Below are 25,477 nucleotides of genomic sequence, written 5' to 3'. Positions count from 1 at the left end.
TTTCACGTGGCTTTTATTTATTTCTTTACCCATACGTTCTGGTGGACCTCTATTTGGATGGTCTACATGGAGACATCGTCACGTGTTCGCGGGACCCACCACTCCCACTCGACCGACTCAATCTACTAGATACGATCACGGATTCTCCTTTCCTTCGCTCACATCAATCTGACCACGTGGCACTTCAGCCATGTGAATAAATCTTGTCAGCTATCCACGTAATTGCGTGGGTCACCCACATAACTATTGTTATGTTAAGAAATGACAATCAATCTCGTTCTTGACTTAATGAACCTGACCCGTTTGAGTTGATAAAATACTCATCTCTATGAAACCCGATTCAACCCACTTTGAATACCGAGTTTAATTGACCAACCTTTGTAACAAAATATCAACCATGGTAACATGTTGCCAACATGTCAAAGAATACTTTACTACCGAAATCATTTGAATAGTTCCACCATAACTCATCTGATCGAATGATGTCAGCCATTTGATCATCAATTACATTTGGTTACAGCGAGAAATGTAGTGATGGCTTCTGAGAAGAAATCTGTAAAACATTAATGCTTAAGTCAAATATTGGTGACACGTGTGCTCAAATGCAAGGCAGACATCAAACAGTAAATATATTTATATATAAAAAATTAGAATAATTAATTATTAAATTGGGTTTAGAAGTGATAGGTTGAGAATAGTAATAGATCGATCAATTACGGGCTTCCATTGTGATTCACGAGTTAATTAAAATATATTCAGAGAATTAGATTATAGTCAATCAAACATTCAAGTATATGAGAAGTCGATGGATCCTGTCCGGCCAATGCGGAGAAGACGACAAATGGGTTGGTGTGTGGACCACATGGCCACTCTGCTGACGCGGCAGAGCGTCTTGCATTGTTTGTTTATTATAAAGCAATCTTTACAACTTGCTTATGCTTTTAAATCGATAATTAAGACATGTTGGGCTGCTATGGGCTTTCGGAAGCTTGATGTGCCTCTCTTAATTATTTTAATAGGTGGGTTCCATTTAAAACTTAATGGGAGGTTCTTCTTTTTACGTTCCTAAGTTTTAGATGAAAATTTTTTTGCTCACAGAAATCTCGAATCCACCAATCCACTAATCACACGAATCCGTGTGTATTGAATGACATCTCTAATGTACAAAATTACTATTGTTAATTACAAAACTTCTCTTACCATACTTGATGTGGCACGCACTGAAAAGTACAAGAGCACTATGGGCCAAAAATCGCTCGTTTTAGGTTATGAGTCACGATAGAGAATGGTATCTCATCCCTATATAATAGGTATAGTGTCTACGTGACATGTTTTGGGTGGATTTAAGACACCTAGGATTAGGGTTGCAACTCGGGCGGGTTGGGGATCAACTCGCGTCCAATCCTAACTTGACAAACACCAACACACGTCCAACTACGGGCATGAAATACTCAACCCAAACCCAACGACCCAAATCAGGTTAGTCGGATTGTTCGGTTAAATCATTCCTCATTAATTCTTGGTAATTTACTATTGGAAGAGTTTATATAAAGATAAGTATCATGTAATATAACTTAAAATTTACAAAAATTTGTACTAAAAATGATGCATAAAATTATAAGCAAAATAAAGAAGAAAAAAGAAGAGTAAGAAGATTAACTAAAATAATCAATTTTCTTAACAACAGCAATTTTCAACAAAATTTTGATAAAAGTATTTACAATTTTAATATAATCATTCTATGACAATATGTAATTACTCTTAAACAAATGCATTAATAACGAAGTAATTATTTATTTAATGAAAATAATCATATATTATTTTTGACATATAGATAAACAGAAGCATAGATATTGAAATACTTTTAAATTATAATCATATTAAGTTCAGGTTCAAGAAAATTGGGTAGGCCAATACCTATGCCTAAACCCAACTTGATTTGAGTTGGGCATATTTTTTGTGTTGCCCACACCCAAGGTGGAACCCAAGCTAACTACTCCTAGACCTGACCCAAGGTTGTGTTCAACCCAATGGGTTCAGGTTTGGGTTTCGCCCACCCAAGTTGTAGCCCTCCCTAAGACTCCTAACCAAGCCATTTTTTTGTAACATATGGTCCAATGCGGTCAAACTCCAATTAAAACGTGTCATGTAGACATTGTAACAATACACTGTTCTAGATCCTGATTCTTAGATTATTAGTAAAATGAGATTTATGAATTAGATTGGGATTCGTGACTCGTGAAATTGAACTCATATGTTCACACACAACCTTGATCATGTTTATGTGAGATCCAACTATTTAGATTTATCTTAGAGATTTGTAATATATTATCGGGAAACATTTTTTTATCTCAACTATTGGATCTCATATATACACGATCGAAATTATGTGTGAGCATTTGAGTTCATTTTTCATTGGTCTACAGATTTCAACTAGAATTAATTATAATAATCGTGTCATTCCTTGCCCCAAATACGAGGACAACAACATGAATCTTGTTTTACCATTTAATTTTATCTCGTGGCTTACATGGCATGTATTGAGGTGTAGGAGGAGGGTTTCAATCTACCACCTTTGGTGCATACAATCCGAACTCTTTTTGAGTCCTTATCACTTTTATCTTGGCCTTTTCGAACGGCATTGCAATTCTATTTTTTGAGTTTATGATTTGCACTGTGCTTACATTTATTGTTATTATAATTGGTCTTTGTTGCATATGTCAAAGTAATTGACTTTCATGCTACAAGTTATTTCAATCACACACTCCTCAAAATATTTTTATATATATTAAACAAAAGTATGTTCTATTATTTCTTTTTCTTTTTTTCCCTTTTCAACAAGACCTCTAAAAGATACATTGTATCATTATCAATGTATCTCATTACAAAAGGAAAGTAGTGATGGAGAATAAAATATTTATCAATATCTATTTTTATATTAGGAATTATTATAGATAATTGGTATCTCTATATTAGTCTACTTTCTATATCTTGGTTGATGTAATTTCTATAAATATCCTAGTATGGTTCATGTAATGATTATCTAAAAAAGCTCAATAAAAATTGGATTTCTACATGCTATCAAAGCTCAAACTCCACTGAGCACATCAATCTTGGTGCATTGTTTATTTGACGATGGTGGTGACACCTTCTACCATTGTCGACCATAAATCTTTTTTTCTTTCTCTTCTTCTTCACTACTATTTTTGTTATTTTTAATAAAAATCCTACATTTCTTCATGTTTCTAAAAACCTCCTCTATCCAAAAACTCATGTTTTATGATCTCAAATATCATTTTATTTAAAATCTCTTCAATGAGATTTTTTTTTATCTAAGTCACACAATTCTAATTGGTATGCTTCTAGGAGGGATCATAACGGACTTGATCTAGTGTGTCACCGATTTTGACAGACTCAAAATGAACGGGATGCGACAGTAATAGATTTCACAAGCAGGCAGTGACCACCATCTAGCTCAATTAGTTGTTAGCGGCAATCCATCATTAATTTTTACATGAGAACAATAACGGGTTATTCAATTAAATCAATTGCATACTCTTTCTTCAAAAGATCATACAATTACAGGAGGATGTAAGAGAATAGGATGCATCAAATTATGATGCATGAGATACATTGTACCATTATCAATGTATCTCATTACAAAAGGAAAGTAATGATGGAGAATAAAGTATTTAGCAATATCTATTAAGATATTTTATATTAGGAATCATTATAAATAATTGATATATCTTTATTATGCTACTTTCTATATCTTGGTTGATGTAATCTTTATAAATATTCTAGTATGGTTCATGTAATGATTATCCAAGAAATCTCAATAAAAATCAAATTTTCACATAAACTACTTTCTCTGCTAGTTACAATAGATAATCTTCTTTTCTGAATAAATTTCTCTTTTAAGATATCATGTGATGCCTATCAAAGACACTCTGATAATCAATTTATATGATATCACACTTAACTCTTTTCAATGCTTTAACTACCTAAAGAGTTAAACTTAAACAATATATTATTGTTTAGTATAAAATATAAATGTAGAACATGTCTACCTTTGTGGCTAAAAAAGTGATTTTAAAATTAATTTACAATGGAGGATTATGATAGGTCCACAGCTGACTTATCTTTCCAATATGATAAATAGGGTTGCATCTATTTACAAGTTACATTAGTCATTCGATCAAAACTCACCTTAATCTTGTGATGTCAGATTAAGGTTCCGTTATTGGACTGTGTGTTTGGTTTAAAAAACAAACGAATTTACCACTAAAAAAATGAATGGATGGGGAACTACAAAATTTTTAAAAATAAAAGTATTAACTGCCTTTTTATTATTATCAAAATGATCACCGAAAAGACTCTTATACTCTCGGATATATATTACAACAAAACATTAATTACTGTTTGAACAATATTTCAAACGAGTATCGATTGATTACTCATAAAGTGGACAGTGACCAAACTATCATTCTGCTTTACATGTGGTGGCAAACTCAGCTGGGCCCACTTCCCATCACTTTTAGCCCCCACTATTTGGAAAGCCTAAAACAATGTAAGCCATCAATCAAATACAGATTTGTTGCTAACAAGCTGTTAAATGAACAGCATTAACAGTCACGTACCATATAGGGGAAAAAAAAAGCCCTCCCACATGTAGATGAAAAATCTTGCCCTACCTTGAGATTTGGGGCCACCTTACAGATTATCCTTTTCTCCCGTGAATCTTTTAGGATGTACCTACACCACAAAGTTTCCAATACCCATGTCAGTCCACCGAACAATTTTAACAAAATTTCAATATAAGAAATTATGTACTTTGATTTGCATGAATGTACCCCTTGTATAGAAAGTGTGGGGATAGAATCTCCCATTTTAGACATTTTCAAATCCATCATTATTCCCATTTAGTAACTTTACTTGTTTTGAATGTATCTCATTTTTCCTTCTCTTTCCATTTTAGAAACTTTCTAATAATAAAATCCTTCTTAATTAACACACGCTCAAATCCTTATAAATCAGAAAGAATGATGATTGCCTAATAACTCCTCCATACTCTCTTGACGTGGCAGTGTATAAAATCATAGATTTTTCCTCGGGATCAGAATTTCACATCCCCATATTACACTGACACGCCAGTAGTGTATGTCAGAGGGGGAGTCAAATTATCAGGACTTAATCAAGAATTTAACATGATTTGTGATTGCACACCGTTGGAGAGAATCCCTCCACCTTATACCCTATGACTTCTTCCTCCCATTCACCAAGCTCTAACATATTCTCCCCTGACTATACAGTTCAGTTTGACCCTGATATAACCGACCTCATCACAACTTTAGACGACACGTGGTTCAATCTTGAAGCCTGCAGATTTGACCCTGCACACTACACTAACATCATACAACACTTTCTAGTTTCCACATCATTGTTTGTGCAGCGAATCACTGATTTTCCTCGATTATAGAATAGTCATATCTCAAGAAAAAGCATCTATGGTGCTATGCATACCACTATGTCAGGGCAGCAATGTTGTAGGAAGTTAATGTAGCATTTCTCAACAAAAAAAAAAAAAAATGTAACATACACCACATCTACCCATCTTATATATATATATATATATATATATATATATATATATATATATATATATATATATATATATATATATATATATATATATATATTCTCTCTCTTTAACTTATTTTAACAGCTTAACAAGCTAAATAGGGCTGTCAATGGGCCAGGCCTGATGAAGTATGCTACTACATTTTGGGCCATTGGTCCGTTAATCTCACACCACGTAGTCTGACGAACGAACATGAGGAGGATCCACTTGACATATGGCATGACAGTTGGGAAGGAGAAAAAGGGGGTGGGGTTTGAACGTTAGGTTTCCCCCACCACTAGTTATGAACAATATTACAGAAAGTAGAAAGAAAGAAAGTAAAACTATGAACCATATTTTGGAGTGGAACCCACTGATCCAAGTGGGATGACTGTTAGGAAGATGAGAAGTCCCAACATGTACGTCATCAGACGTAAAAGACTGAAATGAAAGAAAATTTTGGATGACAAGAAAACTTGGACCATACAAGTTGCCCATTACTAGGACCCACTCTTGTCTCCCTCAATCTGCAATACATGACAACCTGGCTGAAGCCCATTGATCCATCACAACGAGCAAAGATGCCACTCCCATGCACTCTGGGACCCAACCAATATGGCTGATGCTTGACACGTGCCCTCATTATGTTATGCTGATGTGGCCATTCAATCATGGTAGACTTTGCCTCCCTTGAAAGCACATCATCTCCCACTTGGCCACTTTCAGTCAGATTCATATATGTTTATGTAGGGGTGATCAAGGAAACCCAATATCCACAGTGTGGCAGCGCATCAGCATCTATGATTTTGCTCATAAATGGACCCATCACGTGGCTTTCATGCTGAGTTGGCAATATCTGACATTTATCACTCTGACACTTGTACAGCGAGTTGCTGACGTGTTATGTGAAATTTGGATAGGTTGGCGTCTTGCGCGGGGGAGTGCCTAGGGACGAGGAGAGAGACTTTAATATAGTGCGGACAGAGCTGCCGCCAAACTGGAACGATTGAATTTAGATAAGGTTGACCAAGTACCGATGTCCCGACATCTTCCACGTGTCTGACAGCTGGTGAGGCTGCCTTGACTACTGAGTGCACGTGATGTCAAATATGATTATGAACTTCTGAAAGAAGTGCACGTGCAAACGATTAGAAAATATGAGATATGAGAAATGAGAAATACACCCCATCTACAAGCTGCAACCAATTTACACATGTACATTTTACCCGGACCGTGAAGCTCGGATAAAAAAATCCGACGAAAAAAATAGATCGAACTCGTTGGAGTTAAAATCGAATTGAAATTGATAAATATTAGTTGAACTCTGGATTTGCCCTTTCAAAATTGGACCAAACCCAATTTAAGGATCAAAATTCGAACTGAAAACTGATTTATTATATTACATTTATTTTTACTAATTTAAATACAAAATAGCACTTTGTGAGTTTGTGAGATGTGATGATCATATCACATCTAGTGCTCAGCTCTCATAAATTCTATTTTATTTAAAAATATTTCAATACAAACTTATGAATTTTGGTTCTACCCAAATTTAGATAGAATCGAATCTTAAAAATATCCAAAAATTTAGGTGTGATATGGGTTGGATTTTGACATTTGATACTTGAATCTGGACCCAAGGTTTTCGAGTTGGTCTTGGTATTAGCCACACCCGAATCGAATCCAAAAATTCGGTTCAGGTTTAAAACCATCACTTCTTTAATCTTGCTCTTCTTCACCAAGTAATTTTGGTTACAATTACTACTCTAACCTCTTGTTGGAAGTAAAGATAAAATAGATTTTTCCTAGTTCCTGTGAAATTTTCTTATGATACAACTTTGGAGAATCCCTAAGAACTTCCTCTCATCTCAGCCATTGAAGCATAGCCTAATCGCATTTTTCTTTTATCTCATTGCTGAAATGGCCCGTGTCCAGACCAAAATGTCGGCTAAAATGACTACATTATGCCCAATTACACACTTTTCATGTTCAACTAACTATCCATATGGCATCTCAATCCATTGATTTGTTGGTCCCAATATGCATGTTAAAAATTAAAATTAGTTTTCAAAAACTATTTTGAAATAAATATTTTTATTTAATCATGCATAGAATTCTGCCTACGTATAGTGTCCCCCTTTACAGATCCTAAGTTCAAATAAAAGAAGCGTCAAGTTGGCAATTGGTTTAAAAAAATGTCCCCCCTCCATTAGGCTTGTTCGTTCATTGCATTGTGTTCATGCTAAGCGGCATCCTACAACAAAGCCCTATTGTAGTGGGAAGGGTTAATTAGTTAAGGAATCATCTAGCAATGACACAAGTTAAGGAATCATCTAGCAATGACACACCACAATAATGCCTGAACAAATACAAGTAGATAAGTTACTCTAGGCATATATGATCTGTATCGACACTTTGAAGTTGAGGACATTAAAATGAAGAACTCAGAGTTAACGGATGAAAGTAAAAGAAAGAAAATTAATATAGCTTATTTGCATGAAGCAACATAGATATGATCAAAAACTAAGAAAATTGATGGATATAAAAAACATCTCTTTCGTACTTCAGTACAGAAATTAGAGCTCTAAAACAATTATGTTGTAACAGTTTTACAAACAACTTTTTGAGACTTCGTAATATTTGCCAAAGTTTCCTTTGCCTAGTTAGTACAAACCTTTATTATTGGAAAATGCTGAAGCAACATTGAAATTAACATTGTTTAAAACATTATTAATATGAATGCGTGCATAGAATCATAGATGTTTTTCATCGAGACATAAGTAAGAAGCATTTATGATATGATTTTGTATGGAACAATGTCAATTTCAATGTTATTCCAACATGATTCTTTATTATTTACTACAAATCAAAATAAAAACATTTTTTTTTTTTTTTAGATTGTGTAAGCTTTTACATTATCAAAAGTTTGGATAATAGACTTCCCATCCTTGATTTGACTCATACAAGAGAAAAATAGTTTGACTTATTTGCACAAACGAAACTACATGAAGCTGGATAAGAAACACGAACTCTCTCATAGCCATGTGGGTGTCATGTGACTCATACCAAGTAATTGCTCTTTTATTTTTTTATTTATGAAAGAATAATGTTTGAACGTTTCTTAAAATTAAAAGAGTGTTGATAATATGATCGACTTGATGCATGCTGACGTGAAAATATATAATTTATTAAAAATAAGAAAAGAAAATTTCTCTCTTACCTACTCTTTGCCCACATATTTATTTTTTTAGATTTTAAATCTTAAAAAAGATCGTTGGGTCAACATTAATTATCACATTGATAGTCCAACGACATAGGCATCTAGATTTCATAAAAATATTTATATTAAAAAAAATTAAATTTTTTTTTTAATTTGATCCATGGTGTATAAAATGGATGGCTACCGAGCACTCACATTTAAAAATAAAATTCATCGACAAAAAATTACTGTTTTTTTTTTAAATTCATATAATTTTATCCCGTATGACTTCATTTCATCCTATCATGATTTTGAATGTCAAAAGGTGGTAAAATCTGAAATTTTCTTTTTTCACAATCAACCGAGAGAGACTCTCGTTTTCTTTTTTTTATATTAAGTTATATGCTTCCACGTTAGCAAGTCCGTCATATTATCAGACTCAAATTAAAATACTATCCGACAACTGAACTAAAAGCTCAGGTCAACTAACCATGGTTAAACGAACATATACCTTCCCTCTGTAGACTACGTTGTTATTGCATCTTTATGTGCTTTACCGTATTATATTAATATCTATTTAGTTAGATTTAACTATTGTATTATTATATTAAATGCTCTAATAAACTTTATAAAATCACTTAAATAATTATTTTTTCTTCCCACATGCCAAGGCTTTTGTCTTTGTTATTGCTTGCTTTTGGTCTCTCTCTCTCTCTCTCTCTCTCTCTCTCTCTTTCTTGAGAACTTAGTAAAGAAGAACTACAGGTCGTGCGTGAATTCGCACTCATTAGGATTGTTCTAACTTGATATTTTAATGGGTTTCTCTTGTTTTTTAAGGCTTCTTTACAGAAATCTGTCTGTTGCTTTGCTTCTTCATTGCAATCAAAATTATCTAAATTCAGGAAGCGAGGAATCATGATCTGAGAACAGGTAGATATGATTCACGGGCTTTGGATTTGACAGTTTGTTTTAAGTTTTGTGTTTCGTTTTTTGAGTGATTGAATCAGTGAAGAAAAGATTTAAAGATCTCAAACGTTTACAGAAGTAAGTCTTGAGCTCTCTTGCTTTTGGATTGTAGAAGATGTGAACAAAACTCAGAAGAAGAAAAAAAATTTGATACTATTGCAGTCTGATTGAAGTAGTTAGGGTTGTGTGGTGAACTTATTTCATGATAAAATGGGTATTTTTTTTTTTTTTCTTTCTTTCTTGAAAACTAGCTTTGCATAGATAGAGACACGGAAAGGTGAGAAGCAGTTGTTGAGTTATAGTTTGTTCATCTGCTCCAGAGAAAGATAGATAGATCAAATAGGGAGAAAAAAAGAAATCAAAACTGGCAAGTAAGTGGTGGGAGAGAATAGATGTGGCGATGGCGGGTTTGGAACCCAACGCAGGTTCTCGCTACGTCCATCAGCTCCTCAGACCGGACCTTGATTTACAAAGACCATCACAGCCACAGGATCAAACAACCCAAGATTCAGATTCCCCGGAAAGAGAGCCAAAAGAAGAAGTCGATGCAGCCACGACGAGCTCCGGTACAGCTATCACAGCCAATCGTCGGCCCCGTGGCCGGCCCCCTGGATCTAAGAACAAGCCCAAGCCACCGATAATTGTCACACGTGACAATCCAAATGCACTTCGATCGCACGTGCTTGAAGTATCAGCAGGTGCTGATATCGTTGAGTGTGTGTCGAATTATGCTAGACGCCGAGGTAGGGGAGTCTGCGTTCTTAGCGGTGGTGGCACAGTCGTAAATGTTACATTGCGGCAACCAGGGACACCATCGGGTAGTGTTGTCACGCTTCACGGGCGGTTCGATATTCTATCGCTGTCAGGTACAGTACTTCCACCACCGGCACCACCAGGTGCAGGTGGATTGACAATATTTTTAGCTGGCGGACAGGGACAGATTGTGGGGGGAAGTATTGTGGGTCCATTGATGGCATCAGCTCCAGTGGTTTTAATGGCGGCATCATTTGCTAATGCTGTGTTTGAACGGTTACCATTGGAGGAGGAGGAGTCAGCGCCAGCGCAGGTGCAGCCTACAGCATCACAGTCATCAGGTGTTACAGCTGGTGGTGGTGGACTTGGTGTACAATTGGGTGGTGAAGGTAGTGGTGGTGGTGGTCCTTTCTATAATATGGGAATGAACATGGCCAATTATCAGTTTCCAGGTGATGGATTTGGATGGGGTGGTAATGCTCCTAGGCCTCCCTTTTAGATATAACTTGTTTTATATTAAAAAGAAATGGGTTTTATGAGGCACATGCAAGGTCTGAATTCATGGAGGGTTTGTGTTTCTTAGAATCTAATCTCATCCATAGTGATCAGAAATAATAAGAAACTCAGAATTAAGGGTGATGAAACCAAGTTTGAAGCAAGGATTTAGAGACTTTACAAGGTCAGTAGATTCAAGTTAATGTATAAATCATTAAGATTTCTTCACCTCTTGTTTTTATTTTTATTTTTTTGCTTGTCCTAGGATTTTTCTTTCTTCTTTATATGTTTACTGATTTCTAGATATAATGTGGAAAATTGTTTCTTAATTTTCTTTTATTGTTTGTTTTGATTTCGTCATATGTTTCACTATTATTGAATAGAGAAAAAAACATGTTTGCAGATTGTGACTTTTTTTTTTTATTATCTAGAATCTATAAATAAGTAGTAAAAGATTACTATTATCAATAGTGCTATTTATTATTATTATAGGTCTCTTTTTTACTTTAATTTTCGTGTTTATTCTATTCTTGATGGGCAGAACTGTAGAACTAGCTATTGAATGTATTTCAAGAGAACCTAGGACTAATTTAAAGTCAAAAACCCCAATTTTGTTTGGTTTTTAGGTTCAATCAAAACCCAACTACAAATATCTTAGTCTGTCTTGAGTCTGGGTACCCAACAGTAGAAAAGTTACACTGAAGAACCTTAAAAGCCTGTTGTTTCTCTCTGCACAAACCCTAGTTCTGATAAAGATGGAAGAGCAAGGATCTCTCTCTCACTCTCTCTCACTCTCTCTCTCTCTCTCTCAGCGCCAAGTACTCATTTGCTGAACAAACGTTACAGCAGTAGAAACAGAAACTTCTCTTGTCAGTTACTAAACATGGATAAATAACTGAATGAGATGTTACACCAACCTGCAATATTTAGCAATCTGTTTCACTTCTTAGGCCCTGGTATGAAGACTTCTCATTCAGAACATTTCATTAAAAAAAAAATTAATTTTCTTTTATAAATTTTCAAAATCATAAAAAAGCAAAAGTTTCTCTTTAAGGAAAATTTTCTAAGCTTAACTTAAGGCCTTATTTTAGAAAAAGAGTAATATTTTTTTGTGCTCGGAAGAATTTCTACCCACTTGGGCAAAAAAGAAGAGAGCACACTTCCCAAAAACCTAAAAAACTTGAGGAAGAGACATTCATTGGGGTTTGTTCCTTGGAACCGTGACTTCTTTTGTTTCTTTTTTGTTTTTGATGTCTTTGAACACTTCCACTCATGCCTTTTAACTCTTCTAAACACCAAGCAGTTAGATTTAATTATGTTTTAAATCCCAAACCCCATGAAGCTCCTCACACCTGTTTAAAGAAGGGGGTTTTTTTTTTTTTTAATTGATTAAATGGGGTTGAAGGGTCCCTCCCTGAAACAAACATCACTGAGAATAATTACAGCATAAGTTCTCAATAATGATTCTCGTTAACTCCTGAGGTATGTAGGAAGCATCCTCAGTTACAAAAAAATCCTCTAGAAAAGAACCCAACTTTGCTAAGAAGCCCACCACCTTAGTAGCTTCTTGTAAAAAAATATTCAAACCCACATGTTAAGAAGGATGTAGCCAACAATTGAATTTCCTTAACTAGTTCCAAATATTTCCAGGAACTCTCGATCTCTCTTTTAATTTTGTTTATAGAAGTTATCTGCTAAATAAATATAAAATGAATCTAGTAGACTCCTTTTGCCTTAGGCGGTTGCATTCATAAAATGAATATCTATAGTTGTTGATGCTAGGCGATGAAGCAATTCGTTATTTGATGCTTTAAATGAGATTACAAAAGAACTGCTATCCTATCCCACATGTCACTCTTTGCAGAGTGACTTACCCAATTTCATGCTTGTATTTACAATGTTCTTGGAGCTTCTGAGTATGTGTCTATATATACTACTCAGCTAATTCTTTCTTTCTTCCATCTTCTTTCAATTATTTGGGTGTAGAGAGACAAATTTGAAGACCATTACATTATAAAACGAAAAGTAAGGGATACAATAATAAGATAGGAATAACTCAACCCAGTAGAAATGAGTATCATACTCGACTTATCATTAGGGAACCACTCAACCCGAGAAATTGGCCTTTCTCAAGAAAAAGTATTCAACTCAAAATTCACAAATTTTAATTCTAACCCTACCTTGAAACCCAATTTTTATTTTTATTTTGCTAAGCAAGCAAGGGGTTAGTGGTTAGCGGAGGTGTTTGAACAACCACTCCAAAAACAATACAGAAGAAAATTAAGAGCAACATGCAAACACCGGTTCCTCTATGAAGAGAAAATTCTTAGTTACAAATTCCACTTTTTTACCGAAAAGATAAATATATAACTCCAAGAAGACATAACTAGGGTTTTACAAAATTTTCGTGAAATAATGAACAGTACTCCTTACAATGGCTAATACCATCAGGCTCCACAAACCATTAGGGGTCAATTCTCATCGAGGCCTTTATCAACTTAGCTAAGTGGCACCTTCACCTCAAATCCCAACTTTTTTTTAGAGTATTTTGATAATTAGGTGTGTTGCTTCACAACAAAAAATTCCATTCTCATCACTCTCCTGGCCACCTAGATTAAAGATCTAAGCATAGAAAATGACATAAATTTAATTAAACCTATATTTAAATGGTACTATTCTTCAACCACTTACTCTTTAAACTCAAAACATTCTGTGTTTTATAGTATAAGAGAAGAGATGAAATCACTCAATTCTTAAGGACGTGGTGAGGAGAAAGGAGGCACTAATTTAAAGAAAGCAAGGGATAGAGTTGCAAGGCTCACAACCATTCTCAAAACTTCACCAATTTCCTACGTTTGGAGAACAAGGTCCCAAAAACCATTCCCAAAATGTATGCCACATCCTTATATGAGAGACTTTGTCTTTCCAGGTTCAGTGAACCTGGACGTCATACCAGCTCCAAAACGCCCCCTTTTTTACCTACTCCACATGTTGCTTGTTGATTTGTCATTGACCAATGACCATTGTCAATTTGATTATCAAACTATCTGGATCTCGATGGTTACAAAAGTATAGACCGACACTTCTGATACGTCTAAGAATCTCATTATCATCTGCAAAGCCCATCTCCCAAATACTTAGGGTAGGGTCAATATTGAATCATGTTTCTCCACTTAGTTCTAACTAAATTCATGTCTTCGGTAAATTCGAGCATATTTAGGCAAATTTTATTTATTAATCTTCATTTAGATATTAATGTTTATTGAAATAATGTACTTTAAATAATTATACGTGATGATATTTATTATGAGCGTCAAGATCTGGTCACTCATGAAAAACCACCTGATCCAATCACAGGGATATGAAATCCAACAGACGAAATTTATCCTTGGGCATGGTATCATTAGAGCATATGATACAATATATTATAGTACATGAAATACACTGACATCATATTTGGTGTATCTCATTACTGATGGAAAGTTGTGATATATGGAAGGTTGTGGTGGAGATTAATAATAATATTTATAAGATTAATATTTTATATATTTAGAAAGTTAATATTCTCAATTAGGATTTTCTAAACTGATAAAGTCAAGGTAAGGTATGATTTTCCTTTATATGCTATAAGTTGTTGTAGTTATCTTATCTTATATGAACTCTCTTTTTTTTATGTCGAGTTATCTTATATAAACTCACCAATTCTTCTTCTAATGACATCCAAGAATTATCAATAAAATTTAATGTAGAAATTAAACTTTATTTGTAAGCCTTGGATGCCATTACAAGAAATCCTTGTAAGTTTGTATGAATAACTACAAGAACAAAGCATGGAAGAAAATCATACCTAACTTTGACTTTATCAGTTTAGAAAATCCTAATTGAGAATATGTAACTTCTGATAAATTTAATCTTCTAAATAACATTCCTAATCTTTACCACAACCTTCCATAGATCATAACTTTCCATTGGTGATGAAATACAGAAACTATGATCTAGTTTATGTCATTCTATATTATATTGCGTCAAATACTCTAATAAGAATTAACAGAATATGTATTATCGTGATATATATAAATTTTGATTGTTGGATTTTGTGTTTGTATGGTTGGATCATGTGTTTTTTTTTTAAGAGTCACCCAAACCTATGTATAATTGTTCGATGAACCTAAGCTGGAAAATCTTAGTTTTGTACCTAATACTTTGCAGTATTGGGGATCCTATGCCTTGATAAACATAATTTGTGTCCATCTTTAATTATACAGAATAAAGTTGCCAAGAAACCAATATAAACTAACAAATAACTCTGAAGGATCAATGCTAGGCCTGGGAAGGCACAGCGTTACTGCTTTCGTCTAGCACTCATACCTACAAGTTTTTCCTTTAGGTTTATTGCATTATCGTAGTTATTTACAATTGTTATAAAATGAGTCATTCTAGGATTCAATTTCTCTATCCCTGTCTCAGACTAAGGAGATTGTAAACATTTCAATGTTCATGTTTCGTAGTGCTATATGTTTGACACTTGATGCCATTTCTACACATATTTTCATGAAGATTCGTATGTCTGTGAGATTAGGATTAGATTATATCAGATTCTATTCTATTAGTCAAAATTTACTTCTATTTAGGATTTTTCTGTTATTAGTTATATGAAACATATTAATGTTCTTGTAATCTCATCTCGTATTAAAAAAAAATTTTTAAATCTTTGAAAGGTTTTGACATAATAAAGATAAGGAACTATCCGTTATTAAATTCAAGTTAATTAGGTTATCTATTTGATTTAATGGTAAGTAATTCATCAAGCTCGCAAATAGAAATGTAATTTGAACGTAATTCTAATAATTTTCAAGCTTCTTATAGGTTTTAGGTAAGTTGGATAATTGGTGAGTTATATTTCTCTACCATAGGCTTGTTAATTAAGAGCTTTTTTTAGCCAAATCCTCTGCTGAATGGGTTGTTGAGTACCAAAAAACTGGGATTAATAAAGTATTAAATGAGATCAATTGTACGCGGTGACACCCATGCATTTATTTTGTAACAGGATGGGTGATTGAATCAATGAATTTCGTAATTGTCGATATAATTCAATTCTTTATCCGTTTATGGCATCTGTCTAAGGGCTGGCTGCTTGCTTCTTGTATACTTTTTTTTTTCCCTAAACTTGCTTGCTCATTGTATATATCTCTTCCTTCCAGTCTTTTCTTGGATTGCTCTACTGTAAACTTAGTCTTCAATAGATGCTTTATCCGTAGAAAAGTCCAAGAGTAACACATCTCTCTAAGCTGTACATCATTGGATACACCACAACATTATTTTCATGAGACTAGTATGAATTAGGATTAGGTAATTTAGACTTAAGAGTTTATCTCTATTCCATTGTTTTTATAAATGTCCTATATAGGTTCATGTAATTTCATTGAAGAATCAAATATAATTCTGGTCTTCATTAAAAACATTTTGCTTTCACTGCATATATATATATTGGGACAGTAGGTTATATTTAGGTGAACTAAGGTATGCTTTGCTTCCTCTCCAAGCATGCCCTATATGGTTATTAAGATTTACTGTTCATATGGCCCAAAGGTACCATTTGAAGCTCTTGGAAAACTGATAAAGGGTGTGTTCTCTTCTAGTCTCCTTTTTAAAATATAATAACTAAATGAATATTGTAAAAGGTGACAACCCATCAGGGCAAAACCGGCTGGCTTGCTCACTCCTATAAAGGTCCACATGCATGGGACTGCTTGTCCCAAAAGGAAAAATGAGATCTTTCGGCTTTGGTATGGGCATTGGACCAAAAAAAGTTTATATATCACAATTCACAAGGGGCTGGCCCACAAGGATAAAATACCTTCCACCTATTCAACTGGCTGTTCCCTGACTCGATTTCTTCAACTAAGACCGTAACTACAGAGGAAAAATTAAAATAAAATAAAATTTCACTAATGCTGAGTGACATTGGATTTACTCCGATTCTGACATGGAAATGCACACATAATCATAGATGCTTTTTACTCGTATCTCGAGGAAACGCATGTACAGTGATGTGCGCACCCCACCCACCCCATGTTAGAAATGTGAGTAAATCCCAATGTCAACCCAGCAAGACTTAAAAAAAAAAATTAGGAAAAGAATAATGATTTTCTAGTTAGAAAATCAGGACTCCAGGAAAATAGTTTAAAAAGAATATAATATTTTACAATTATAGAAATTTCTTTCTAATGAGTGACTACTTGCACTCCATTGTTATGATTACACCTTCAAATAAAAATAAAGTTGCACTCCTTTCATCCTTCTTCTCCTTCGACAAAAAAATAGAGAAAGAGAGAACTTTTTCTTCATCCTCCAATCTAAAATAGAACATAAAGTACGGGGTGCATGGGGAAGGTGCCAACTTAGATGTGTGTGGTAAAGACACGTGGGGGTGTTTATCCTATGAGTTAGGTTCAAATCCCGTTGAATCCATCTACACATTGACTGCTAATTACCTTGTTTGTCTAGAAGGAAAAAAAGATATTGTGGGTGGGAGTATATTTTCTAATGCAAGGTCGACTTGTAATATGCAAGTAAATAAACATTTTAGGAAACTTCTGAAGAAAATATATTGTGGTAGAAACTATCAAATAGAAAGAATAGAGTTTATTGAAATTCTTGGATGAAAGATTTAAATAAGAAATATTAAAGGTGAAGGATCAATTAATAATAATCCATAAAGAAAACCTATCCTAAGCAGAATCAATATCCTAATTCCCTTGAGATCTGATTTGGTATTGCACTACACTTGATAAATCATACCCAATACTCATAACAGTGGTATGGTGGGTTACGCTTGAAGCAGATGACATGACTTCCTCCACCAGCTATACCAAGGATGGTTTGGTTACCATTTTATTGAGGACTTTGACATAGAAAGATGAAAATGAGCGTGAACTCAATTCACACTTTGCTGTTGTGGATGTGCACACACAACTATAGATGCCTTTCATTCGTATCTCGATAAAAAGCATCTATGGTTCCATACACTCCTCCATGTCAGAAAAGTGTGGATTGAGGTCAATCCAGCATTATTCCATGAAAATACGCCTCCTAATTAAATTTTGTTATGAAGAAAAATTGTTTGAGTGACTTGAAATAGCACTCGAAGTAGCACTGCAAGTGTACTTGAGTGTGCAAAAAACTATAGATGCTTCTTTCTCGAGATACTAGTGTTAAACTTGAGGAAAATTGATGGTTCTCAGCACACAACGCTACTTCAAGTCACTGTAGCAAGGCTCTTACAGAAAACGGTTCTAAGTTCTCTTTAACAAACATCCCCACAGAACATGAGTGGGGTGGGGTGGGGTGGGGTTTACACTCTCTGTTGGCACGCTCATGGAACAGCTGGGGATGCGGGTACGAGAGCAAGAATACCATCAAATTTAGAAAGACAATTATTCTATTTTATACTATTACTCATCCCATGCTCATAATAGCTTGGTGAAGGTGCTTAATGAATACTAATGCAACTTGAGTTTAAAACCCAACTTCACTAATCCTGCTTGCCTAGGGAGAAAAAACACCTCCAATTAAGCTACAATCAAACTATTTTCGACAACATTTTTTACTTAATAAATTTTAAATTTATTATTCACAATTAAAAATTCTTCCATAGAGATTTTAGATCATAACATTTAAATTTTTTCTCCAAAATTATTTTCTTATAATAATAAATAATCACCAATGTCTCATTGGCCATAGTTTCTTAATAACTAGGATGTATCAATATTTATTTGAAAAAGAAAAAGTAGGTAACATCACGGATGTAATGACATCTTCCATGTAGAATGAGTTTCCAACATTTGAGGAGCAAATTCCAATAGTTTGAGAACGGAATTAAAGAAGATTCTGCTCCCAAAGTATCATAGTAGCAAAGGAACGCCTTTAACAAGCTCAACCAAGTTTTGGGCAATCAAGCCAATCCAAGCATCAGGCATATTCAAAATTCAACAAATACTAGGGCACAAATCCGGACCACATTCTGCACTACTGAAAAAAAAGACTAAATTGGTTTGGGGATCATTCAATATTTGACGTGCATGACAGTCGGTGTTTCGACATTTGCAAAGACCAAGCCTCGATGCTTGGTCATTCAAATTCACACAAGACAAGGCCCATTTACACTAACTGACCCCTGCTGTAAGCAGTGGGGTTCATTGCTTTTAATGGGCACGCCACCTGCCCTGCAATTGCACGACTCAACAGCAACTAACCATTATTCTATCTAGTGAATAAAGAAAAATACTGACAATTCGATGTGGTTAGGAATTGTAACAGTGTGAGATCAAAGAGGAAAATTTGAAGGTGATTCTACCAATAATGAAATATGAATTGAACTTTTCTTCAGGAGCACCAGTGCACTCTTAGGATTTCTTACGGACATACCCAAATGCTTAAACAACATAAATAGAAATGTAACAGCAACAAAGAATACTTAAATACCACAAGGGTTTCTTCCATGCAGTTGTTGCAATAAAGGATTGGTCTTCCAACTATAGACTAGATTTTGTCTTCGCCGAATGACCTTCTGGGTCCTCGGAAGAATTTTGTGATAGTCAATCGTTCTTACCCACCTGAGATCCAATCTCTTGTAGGTAATGCTCGGCATCCAAGGCTGCCATGCATCCTGTAGCATAAAAAGATTGAACAAAATCAATTTGGAATCTGCAATGGTATTTTCAATGCCACATTCACAAGGGATGGATCTTTAGTTTTTCTTCTGCAAGTCAAAGGGAAAAGAAAGGTATTGATCTACCCAAATCTCAATATGGTAGCATACCAATATGTACCAGTATCATACGCTGTACAGATTATTTTAATCATCAAATTCTTAATGACAAGAAGAAGAAAAAATGTCAAAACAGTAGGAAATAACCTCAGGTGGAGCTTATAGAACTAATATGGCCAATTTCCTAACTGGGAAATGGCATCAAGGAGACCATAGAATAGTTGGTCTCACCCTTGTCTGCATGCACAAAGCCATAATTTTCAGAGATCACAGTAACTAAATATTACATTGACTAGATCTACTTGACTTGTTTCCCGCTCAAGGCAGAAAATTAAAAGAACAAATATACCACTAAATCTTATTTGTCATTTGTTTTGTTTTTGTTTTCTTTTCTGTTTATGGGTAACAGAGGATTGTATTAATTGAAAGCAAAATCACATCAACAGGGTAGACTTTTACTTATTAAAAAAAAATGGAAAAGACTTTGTCTGCATAAACAACAGAAAGTACAAGGAAGAGAAAGCTACCAGGGAAATGTTGGATAGGTCTCTGATATAGGAGGAAAACGGTGGTGTTTTTCTCATGGGGGAGAGGAAAAAAAAACAGAAAGCTACCAGGGAAATGTTGGATAGGTCTCTGATATAGGAGGAAAACGGTGGTGTTTTTCTCATGGGGGAGAGGAAAAAAATCACATCTTGAGGCATTGTCTCATTCAAGGGAAAAACAAGATCTTCTCAACCAATACATAGCAAAACATACCGAAACATGTCAAGGCAATCCAACACAACCAGGAAAGTGTCTTCCTATCACCACCAAAATTTGAACATCTCGGCCAAGACATTAAAAAAAGATCCATTATTTGTGAACCATGTATCTACGCATGAAATTAACAAAATGGAGTGTTGCAATGTTATCCACGAAAGATAAGAAACACGTTCAATTTAATGATGGTTCTATATTTTGTTTTTTTTTTTTTTTTCCTGTTTGTCAAAAGATTTTTTCTTTGCATAATTTTTGCATTATATATGGATTAGGGAAGATATAATCACACTATCTTTGTAAGCTTTTTGAATATTATTTCTTACTTTTTAACTAATAAAGAAAAATAATTCTGTATGGCATAGCTTTCTATTGTAAACTAGGGAAGCTAAACAGTGTCATTGAAGAAGATAGGAGTGGCTCTATGACAGTAAGGGTATGTGGCTTTGTGCTAGTAATTTCTCTACTCAAGGAAACATTTTTTTTTTTACAGAACTGACATTCATTCTACTGTCATAGAAAACAATCACCCAAATATCACCTTCATAGAGTAAGGCGGTTGTGTTTCCTGATATGTTGCATGGTTCATTGTACAAAGCAGTAGGCAAACAAGAATAAGGATTTTTGTTTAAAGAGGGAATGAACATGACCTTGCTGTAAAAATAGTTGAAGAATACAGATATCAAGAAATAAAATAAGAAGCTTAAGAGAAATCCAGTCTGTATTCAATTGGCAGGAGGGTGGAGAAAGCTATTTGGTATATTACTTCTTCCAGTATGATTATTACTTCTCAAAAATTGGGGAATGACCACAACTATTAAGAATGGAGTTCCATGAAGATTCACAAGAGCTTGTCTGGCCATTAATATGACACAATCGAATACTAATGAGTACACTTCTTTATATATTTCAAATGGCTAGAACAACTTTACTGTAAGAAAGTACATTCTACTAAATATTAAGAGGAGGAAACATTGAGAATTCCTCATAAAAACCTGTCCCCAATGTTGGCCACGCCACCTATTGCCACACAGCACTCTTTCAATGCATTGAACACATGAACTTTTGGCCCACTCCTTGGTGGACCTTCACCCAAATAAAAAAATCCTGATTGACATTTTCTACCCATTGGATTTGAGCAATTTCCATCAAGGGTTTGAAATCCTAATTTTTCCACACATGACTCCAGTACATAAGAAAATATGCCCAGATCCAATGACTAAATCATCAATCAGGCTTGTTTTTAGCAATATTTTCAGACGCTGAAGCGTGAGGCAAGTCGCCCAGTTGCCTCGTGCCTCAAGGCGTAAAGCGTAAGCCTCACATGTGTGATATTTTTAAATAAATAATATGATATTTAAAAATATCTAATATTAAAAAACTAAAATATTAGAATAACGACTGCCTATTTCTAAATTTCAAATCCACACAATCGAATTTCAAATTTTAATCCATTACAATAAATAATAATATAAAATATTATTATTATTTTATATTTTAGTAAAATAAAAATAATTTGCATTTGAATAATTGAAAGTCTATACAATAAATAAATGTTTTATATTTATAACAAAAATACAACTAAATATAATTTATTCAATACGTTCATTTGTATTATACCAAATACGACAAAAAATTATTATAAATCAGCTCAATTCAAAAAAAATCTCTGAATATAGTACTATTTGTATTCGAATTCATTTATAAGCATTTCCATTGTATTACATCTAGCAGTAACAAAGAAATAGAAATTTTAAAAAAAAAACATTATAAAATCTTACTTAGATAGCAAAAAAGAAAGAAAGAAGTAAGATATAAAGAAAAGAATAAGAATAAAGGAAAAGGCATTATTTAAATAATAATAATAATGTGAGGTGTATGACTTCGGCCAAAAGGCCTATGCCTCACACTGAGCCATATGCCTTTTAGGTGTTTCATGGTTTGAGGCATGAGCCTTAGTTGCTTTTATGTTTCAACCTTATGTCTTAGAGCATTTTCAATGACCCTCATATTGAGCATGTCTCGAGGCGTAAGCCTCATACGCCTCTTAAAACAATTGTTTTTTAGTGTGAAGGCCCCATAAAGATGGGGCAAGCATTCATCATGTTAATGGGTGGAAGAGGTGCCATGTAGTAATGGTATGCATGAACAACATGAGGGACAGGGTATTCGTGAAAACAACCCAGGTTCTCTCTGCTATATTGCCAAGCTGTTTTAGCTGCCTATTGGAGAAACATGAATAAATACAGCTTGCACAACCCAACAACCTCTGGACTATCCAGAAAAAGGATCAACAATGATATAAGGATTACGAGATTAGATTACAGATGTAGACAAGGGATACAGCACTCACTTGTAAGTTAGTAAGCATTATTTTAAACTTGAGCCAAGACACCAGCAAATCTGCCGACCCATCCCAATACCAAGAAGCATGGTACATGTTCTTTTTGCAAGTAACCCAACATAGTGGCATCGACTCAAGTATAATTTTTTTTTTTTTTTAACATTGACCAGCCTTAATTTAAAGGACACTTTTGCTTATATCACTCACAATGTTTTCCAAACTTCAATAGTATTTCTTCATGTTGTTTCATAGATGTTCAAGAATTTCACAGTGATAAGCCACGTTACAAGTTGATTATTATTGTAATTTTAAGTCATCTTTTACATATTACTTTCTAGATTGAGTTCTTTTCAGTATATATAAGTAGATTGGTTCTATATATGTCCATTTTTAACAATTTTCACTTTTATTTTGTGTAAGACATGGATGGAGGTAGTAAGAGAAGATATGAATGCATTTGCCTTGTGCCGAAGACATGGCTCAAGAGTCAAGACTGAATTCAACAGAAAAATACGATTTGCGCTTCCCAATCCCAATGATTGGGATTTAGTATGCAATGAATATAATGGTAAGGCTGACTTCTATTTTGAGTGTGCTTATATCAATGAAAAATAGAGGTATCCACTCAATTTGTAGATTTGGTAGCAACTATGATGGAATTATTGTACGTAATATTTTAAAAAGCGCAAGGATGAATTTTTTGTTTGTACCTTCATGAGGCTGCATGTAAATAAACAATTCAACTACAAAACTAAGCAAAAGGCCTCTTCAAGTCTTGGATGGGATTGGGGTCCTCTTTCGTGTTGGCTAAGCGAATTTTATAGTCTCTTATTCCATTTGCCGTGTGCCGGGACCTATGGAAAGAAAGGAATCGTTGCATTTTTTACGGAAAGGAGGCTCCTTTAGATAGTATTATTGTGTCGGTTAAAGGTTTCTTGTTCTATTGGTGCAAAGCTTTTGAGGAGTTTAAAGGTGTGTTCTTCTAGGAATTCATAGGGAGATGGGAGTGGGTATGTAGATTGGCATGAGTGTTCTCGGGGGTTCCCTTGAAATTGTGTCTTTTGTACTTCTTTGTAGGTCATCTCGACCACTTTTTAATACTATTGCATTTACTTATAAAAAATCAAATAAACGAAATTAGGATATCTTGAGGTTGGTTTTTTAGAACACTAGATATTTGTCAAGTGATGTCCGTGAAGGAGGAAAAAAATCTCCTTTTGACATTGAAAGATTCTTATTACATGTTCCTATCATGGTTCAAAATATTGGAATGTAGAGTGAGATTAAGCCTCACACAATGAGGCATAAGCCTCCTATAAATAAATTGAGGCTTAAAGATCAACATTTTTTCAACAATAAACATTCCTAAATAATAGATTTGAAATTCAAGCAGATATATTGGAGAATAGGAATAGCATTAACCTGAGCCAGCAGCAGTAACAGCCTGCCTATACTTCTTGTCCTGCACATCCCCGGCCGCAAAAACCCCTTGAACACTCGTATGTGTCGTGCCAGGCTTAGTCACTACATACCCATCCGAATCCAACTCCAACTGCCCATCCAAGAACTTGGTTGCGGGCTCATGCCCAATTGCAAAAAACAACCCCGACACCTTCAAATCCAAAACCTCCCCATTCGCCACATTTTTCACCTTCAACCCTCTCAAGCTCCCTTTTTGGGGATCTCCATACGCTGTTTCCACCATAGAATTCCACAAAACTTCAATCTTAGGGTTACTCAACGCCCGATTCTGCATAATCTTTGATGCCCTAAACGCATCTCTTCGATGGATGATATAAACCTTAGATCCATACTTTGTCAAGAAATTCGCCTCCTCCATCGCCGAATCTCCTCCTCCTATCACAGCCAACGGATTGTTCCTGAAAATCGGAGCCGCACCATCGCAGACCGCACAAGCCGAGATCCCCCGATTCCAGAATTCCTCAGATCCAGGGAATTTCAATTTCTTCGCGACCGCACCAGTAGCAACGATCACCGAATCGGCTTCTACAGTCTTCGAGTCTGTAAAAACTTTGAAAGGGTTAACAGAGAAATCGACTTTGGTAACCGTTTCAGTGAAGATTTCGGTACCGAAACGAATAGTTTGGTTTCTACAGCAATCCATGAGTTCCATCCCTTGAATCCCATCGGGGAAACCAGGGAAGTTCTCAACATCGGTGGTGGTGGTGAGTTGACCACCAGGAGCTATATCGTTAGCCATCCATCCTTCGAAGAGGATGGGTTTGAGCTCGGCTCGAGCTGTGTAGATGGCGGCAGTGTGACCAGCGGGGCCACTCCCAATGATGCAGACGCGTGTTTTTAGGTTCTTGAATTCGTCCATGGTGCCGGAAATCTTGGCGGGATTTGCAGAGAGAGAGGCTGCGGCGGCAGAAGTGGTGGTGGCGAATCCAGCAAAGTCTCGAGCTTTTTTAAGCAAAGATACAAGCTTTGAGCAGCGGCTCATAACACTACCTCTCTCTATCTTTCTTACTCTCCCTCTCTTTAACATTCCACTAAATGTCGACGCGCGCGCGTGTTTTTTTTTTACCCGATTTAGGCGCGAAAAACGCG

The 25,477-nt window shown here is 35.0% G+C and overlaps 2 protein-coding genes across 2 annotated transcripts; one reads left to right on the top strand and one right to left on the bottom strand.

Annotated features, from left to right (window-relative positions):
* The first annotated feature begins 9,492 nt into the window (after positions 1-9,492).
* LOC147408508 (AT-hook motif nuclear-localized protein 25-like) lies at positions 9,493-17,134 on the top strand. The gene has a single exon (XM_086418932.1). It carries the CDS (start codon positions 10,186-10,188, stop codon positions 11,035-11,037), a length of 852 nt encoding a protein of 283 aa, XP_086275058.1. The 5' UTR covers positions 9,493-10,185; the 3' UTR covers positions 11,038-17,134.
* A 2,220-nt stretch (positions 17,135-19,354) lies between these two features.
* LOC147408507 (thioredoxin reductase NTRB-like) lies at positions 19,355-25,473 on the bottom strand. The gene is made up of 2 exons (XM_086418928.1): positions 24,329-25,473; positions 19,355-19,701 (listed from the first exon to the last, which is right to left on the bottom strand). Exons 1-2 carry the CDS (start codon positions 25,413-25,415, stop codon positions 19,631-19,633), a joined length of 1,158 nt encoding a protein of 385 aa, XP_086275054.1. The 5' UTR covers positions 25,416-25,473; the 3' UTR covers positions 19,355-19,630.
* Between the last annotated feature and the right edge of the window lie 4 nt (positions 25,474-25,477).

Source organism: Akebia trifoliata, chromosome 2 (genome assembly GCF_017979445.1).
Source record: "Akebia trifoliata isolate Shusen 1 chromosome 2, ASM1797944v1, whole genome shotgun sequence".
Taxonomy (NCBI): Eukaryota; Viridiplantae; Streptophyta; class Magnoliopsida; order Ranunculales; family Lardizabalaceae; genus Akebia; species Akebia trifoliata.
The sequence above is the reverse complement of the archived record's forward strand: the minus strand, read 5'-3'. Positions and strand labels throughout refer to the sequence as shown.